Source organism: Dichomitus squalens (assembly GCF_000275845.1).
Source record: "Dichomitus squalens LYAD-421 SS1 unplaced genomic scaffold DICSQscaffold_36, whole genome shotgun sequence".
Taxonomy (NCBI): Eukaryota; Fungi; Basidiomycota; class Agaricomycetes; order Polyporales; family Polyporaceae; genus Dichomitus; species Dichomitus squalens.
In genome coordinates, this window is record NW_006766918.1 from 123,088 (window position 1) to 129,025 (window position 5,938).

The window sequence follows — 5,938 nt, forward strand, 5'->3', positions numbered from 1 at the left end:
ATAGGGTCGATTATTTCATTGCATGCAGGTAAGATGTCAGCAGCATTGAATTACACACATAGAACGCTCCACCGTGCAAGTGGAGGACAGTCTTTTCGCCAGGCTTTGCCTTGGGACCATCCCAGACGGCACCCTTCTTCAGCAACCAATAACCCGCGATTCGGGCGGGAAGGACGCCAGTGATGTCCCCCAGACGGCGGATCTCGCCACAGTATAACGACTCATCGATCCCCTCCACCCAGACGAACTTGGCGTCAGTTAGAGAGCTGTCGGGGACGGCTGAGAGTGTATCTCTTCCAGACCCGATTTTGACCTTGACTTTGCATGAGAATAGCTCCTGCATCATCCGGATGATCATTGTGCGTTTCCAGGTCCAGGTTGGACGAGGCCGCTGCGAGGGACGAGCATACCGCACAGACCAAAACGGAAGCTTGCAGATGATAAGAGAGCTCACAAAGTAAGCTAGATAGAGAGACTTTGCAGGCTGTCTGTCGAGAACAGTGCCTTGGGTCATGGTTACGCGGCAAGGCAGAAGTTAACGGCAGGACCAAATACTTACACGTCGAGACCAGCAAGCTACACGGAAGCGCCGAAGAGCGCCGTAGGCGTCTTTCCGCACTCGTGCCCTAATGATCATTATGGGCGGGCAGAAGACTTCTGCAGCGCTTTACCGCAGTACGATGCCTGCCAGTGGGTCAAGGCATTCATCGAAAGTTGCACGGCCGTCGCAGATAGGTACTTCCTAGCTTGATGGGGGACTCTCGGACTGGACTACTAGCTGCTTCGCACTTATCTTGAGCAATATCAGCTTGCCGTCCAACGCGCCCTACCACGTCAAGGTCTCCCGTGTACTTTAAGCGCATGACAACATACGGAATATATGTGAGTACTTGCCTCGCATGTGATTAACCGCATAGGTCAGCACACGCCCTCCGAAGCCAATCTGAGCTACGTGTCCACTCCATCAAATGGCGGACTGCCAGCATCAGTAAACCGTGCATTAGCTTAATGGCTTAGCGCCTTAAGCCACTTAGCTCTCCCACGCATATTTTCCAGCTGCTCGCCCTCGACTGTGTAAACCATGCAGCATACGTGCCAAGGGTTGAGAAGAGCAGAGTGAGAGAACTATTGGAACTTGTGCAGACATTGTGACAGAGGCCGGTATGCCATACGACGGTGCAGAACGTTTTTGCACTCGCCCGTCTTAATCGTCTTAATGCGTCTTAATCGAGCATCTTAATGCTTACGTCTTAGACGGCCTTAAAGCCATCTTAAGCGCCTTAATGCCCTTAAAGGCGATTTTAAGGGGCATTAAGTGATTCCCAGGTTTCCTGATGAGACAGAACGACTCCCAAGCCAAGGCTGAAGTGACGGCGGAGATAGGCGTTGCGGAGCAAGGCTGCGAGCGCTCGCTGCATGGCAGGAACTGGTGCGCTACGCTCGACACAGCAGGCGCGATAGGGGATCGAATAGACATCTGACGTGTGCGGTTCGATAGCGTCATGCGGAAGTTGCAGATTCTTCGATCCATGCCCCAAACCCAGGGAGAGTCGCAGGACCTGCCGGGGCCCCGGTCGAGCGTGTTATGCGTGCGCCGGGGTTAAGCAAGGGGTACCAGACTGCGGCCTTGGGCCTATTGGCTGCTGGACAGCTCCTTCTTTCCTCAGGCACGTCAGGTCTCCGACGGCGAAACTCAGCTTGGAAATCAAAGAATGGAGCAAGAAAGTAAACTCACAATGTCTTATCTACGCAATGAGTATGACCTGAATGGCCTTCGCGTTCCACAGTGCTGTCCGTACTCGAGATTTCTTGCGCTTGGGGTATCATTCTAGTAAATATAGCAGCAGCATTGCAGAACCCATTGCTATCCCGGGGGCGAGCGATTTGAAGGTATAATTCAACGCACAGATGGCGTAGGCCAAGCCGTTATGGGAATAGCAGTAGTGCGAATCACCAAGCGGGGCTAATTCGAATACCATGAGCGACACCACAGGGTCTACTGTACAAGTCAATCTACGATTCGAATTCGTCCGGAACGATGTCCTGCAGCCGACGACCCAAGACAGTCCCATTTACCGCGCCAGACCACAACATTGTCCCGTCCGGACTAAACGCAACGTGGGAAACCCAGCAGCCGTGGTCGGAGAGAGTTGCGAAACACGATCCGTCGCTCGTCCTCCAAACCCTTGGCATCGCGCCTTCGTCGAAGGTAGAGACGACATACTTCCCGCTTGGGGAGAAGCATACGCTGCGCACCGGGTCCTCGTGCCCCATAAGCGACTGGACCACAGCACCCGTGTGTGCATCCCACACCTTCATCGTCTCGTCATCCGACGCCGAGAGCAGCAGCTGGCCATCCGGGGAGAAAGCCACGTCGCGGACCAGATCTTCGTGCGCCTTCAAGAGCATGAGCTCCTGTCTGGTCCCCGTGTCCAAAACCCGAATGGTCCCACCACCATAGCCGACGGCAACACGCGCACTCGGGCGACTGAATGCGGCGCTGACGGGATACCTGTCGCTACCGGTAGTTGGCGACATCTCGAGCTCGAGGTATGCGCCAGACAATACGTCCCAAACTCCACATTTGCCCACATGGTGCACGAAAAGCCAGCGGCTGTCAGGAGAGAACAGGGGCTCGATGAACGCTCTCTCGTTCGCACTGCCGAGGGGTTGCGGTTGGAACGTCCGTCCGTCCCAGAGCCGTATAGTTCTGCTGCGGTCTCGGGATGCGATCCAAGCACCGTCGCTGGACCACGCGCAGCTTGTGACGGCAGCAGGATGGCCCTCGAGAGAGGCGACCTGGTGTGCGCTGCCGCTGATGTCCCAGATGGCGACCGCACCGTCTTCACCTGCAGACGCGAGGTGTCGGCTGTCTGGAGAGAACGCGAGGTCCCACACCTCTCCGTCACGGGCAAACCACTCTTGCGAGATGCATACGTCTCGGGCATCCCAGAGGATGATGGTGGAATCCGTGGAGGCCGTCGCTACCCAGCGCCCATCTGAGGCGACGACAAGTGCGGTGACATGGGAGTCATGCCCGGGTTTACCAGCTGCTCAAATCGATATCGAATCCACGATCGTGGTTAGTGAACCATGAACGACACTCACAGTATCTGACATCATCAGCCAGCGCCCATTGCTCGCCTAGAGGACGGAAGCACTTGTTGAACTCGTCTGACCAGGAGATCGTCTTCCGCGCATTCAGGATTGTCCCACCGGAAACAGCCAATAGTACGCGGCGAGCAGGATAGCGGAGCAGGACCTTCTCCAGGGCTCCACACAGTTCGAGAGTAGCAGGTCGACGACATTGCTCGTACAGAGATCCAACGTTGGAATCCCAGAGGACCAGAGTAACATCTCTTATCGCCGTGTTTTGTGAACCGCGTAGGACTTCGATGGCATGTTCGAGTATTTTGGGCCAGGGGTGTATACACCATGTTAAGGAGGATCGGCGATCCTCGCCTGATTGAGGGAGCGGCATAGAGGACGATTATGATCTGGATTACATGAGTATACAACTGGGAGACGGGACGGGATACAGACGAGTATGTTCCCCGATCGCGAATGTACTAGGAGGCACAAGTCGAGCCATCCGTACCAGCAGCTCAGTCCCGTTCACACCTTGAAGTATCTGAAAGGCAACTCAGAGGGTCAGGCGGAGGGACACAGATGACCATGATGATCCTCACATTCAGCGTTCGCAGCTGCAGTTGATGAGATACATCACCTTCTCTGAGAGGAGCATGCGGATCTATTGACAGCTCCTCGCAGGTGAGGATTTCGACGTTCGGGAAGGCTGACAGGAAGCGAAGGAGGGTGGCTTGCGTTTGGAACCTAGCGCAGCGAATGGTCAGGCTCCGAAGGCTAGTTACGGACTGCCTGCCAAGTAGAGTGGACTGGGAATGTTGGATAGTGTCCCCAATCGCCGACGACATCCTATCGAATGTGAGATGACGGAGACCGGGGAGGATGGACAGCAGTGGGAATGGAGAGAAATCCTCGCATGGAAATGACAGAGATCGCACGAGAGGCTGAAGGCGCGGCTGAGCTTGAACAGCATCGTAGAACGTCTTGAGCTGTTTCGCGCTCTGTATCTCGACATTGGAGAAGAGAACATAGAGGCTACGAGGATGGAGCTGGCTGCAGGTAAGAGCGAAAGCGCACAGCGTGGCCTTGTCGCTGGAGCAGAGCTCGATGACCCTCTCGATGACCTCCCATGGAAGGGCTGGGAACTGCGCGGTAGATGGTTGCGATTGCGAGAGACGCGGAGAGTTCGTAAGGTCGTTCGTAGAAGACATGGGTCCTCGAAGTGTTGATGGATGACACAATGACACGGTGAGCGATACTGCTCTGTGCCGAGACCAAGCAGATGCTGCAGGCGTTAAATGGGCGTCTACTACTCAACCGGGCCCCGTGTACGCGCGCGCTGCGTAGGACAACAACTCTGATCTCGACTTTTATTGCGTTCGAGAGCACAAACAAGCAAACACTAAAAAGTATGGCACATCGTGAACATGAAACAGATATTCCTGGGAGAGGGGGACGCTGGATAGTCATGGCACAGTAGCCGGCAGTACACGGACTTCGATATTCCTCATAACCGGCATCTCCTTTGCGAAGCGATCATATTCGTTGACTGCGGGACCCCATCCACCATGCCTAGCTCACGAGCCTGAGAAGCCGAGGCGGCGGAGGCGTTGGGACGGGTACGTCGGGCGCTGCATGCGCTCGGGTATTGATTCATGACGACATTGAGATCATGTCGTGTCGACGATAGATACACAAGGTGGGCTCAGTCTTACGTTGAGGGCAGCCTGCACGATGTCCCTATTGAGGGTGCTAGAGATGATGGGACATGTCCCCGTCGCCTGGACTGGTATACCGAAGGAGTCAAGCACCAGAAGACAAGTCATGGAGCACGGCCAGATACGTCCTGGTGAGGCCCATACTACTAAGCCTGTCGAGAGCGGCGCACATCCGCAGGGAGATGCCTCAAAGACGCTGCGCTGGAGCGGGATGTGAACGGCTGTCTGCAGACATGGGTATTGTGTATTCCGGGGACTCGAAGAATGAATACTCGAGGGATGGACTACGAGACTACCAAGGAGGTTCCGAGACGTAGGCTCGAGTGTGAGGCGGCCAATTTGTGTCCGCCAAAAGGCGAGGCGATCGAAGAGAAGTCACATCAGTACGCATCGCACAACAATGTGCCAAAAGAATCAGAAACGTGCAGTTTACCTGACTGCATGAAAGGTCGACGAGGTAAGACACATCAAGCGAGGAGACATCGAGCGAGGAGTACTCATCAAGGGTTCCAGGGCCGCTTATGGTATTGCCGATGGTGGCGTGTTACAAGGGGAGGGTCGCGGATGTCGGCTGCGTAAGGCGGGGTAGGCGAGTATAGTGTGGACGTACACTGTGAGACAGAGGGCTGTGGAAAACCCCGGGTGGGCAACCGAGGAAAATGCCCTGTCGTGCCTGGGAAACGTGCTCCGAAACCTCGGTTAGACCTGGCTTTTCGGACGAGGAAAAAGGACATCGAAATGACCGATTTCCACGGTCAATTTGGCGTGGTCTCGGACAGGAGAAAACCCCAGGTTTGACCGTGTGTTGGAAAAGCAGGATTTACACCTGTGGAACAGGGGAATTTGCGCGGTTTCCGAGTGCTAGATTCTCGCTCACCGCAGGATATCGATAGGACATCACTCGTAACGCAGTGCGATAATGCCTCAAAACACGCTGCAGAATGCAGCTTTACAGTCTCATTACGGCGCGCTGAGTACATAGTACATATGGGGATCCAAAGTATAATACAAGCCCGTGACCCTCCAGACTTCTCATTGGCCACATCCTCCTCGCGACTCCTGCAATACACTCATACCGACGCTGAGGATAGATGTGGGAGCTCGAAGGGATGGAGACAGATATTCAGGGAAGT

General features: G+C 55.0%; 2 protein-coding genes across 2 annotated transcripts in view; both read right to left on the bottom strand.

The window, feature by feature from the left end:
• Positions 1-522, bottom strand: part of DICSQDRAFT_109801 (alpha/beta-hydrolase) — a 1,605-nt gene extending 1,083 nt beyond the window's left edge. Inside the window, exon 1 of the mRNA XM_007368480.1 lies at positions 59-522. Coding sequence (XP_007368542.1) covers positions 59-514 — 456 coding nt within the window. The 5' untranslated portion in view covers positions 515-522. The remainder of the gene's footprint in view (positions 1-58) is intronic.
• Positions 523-2,013: 1,491 nt separating this feature from the next.
• DICSQDRAFT_172721 (WD40 repeat-like protein) lies at positions 2,014-4,298 on the bottom strand (the record flags this gene model as incomplete). Its single annotated transcript, XM_007368481.1, has 4 exons — positions 2,014-3,050; positions 3,109-3,273; positions 3,728-3,834; positions 3,877-4,298. 4 exons carry the CDS (start codon positions 4,296-4,298, stop codon positions 2,014-2,016), a joined length of 1,731 nt encoding a protein of 576 aa, XP_007368543.1.
• Positions 4,299-5,938: the final 1,640 nt, after the last annotated feature.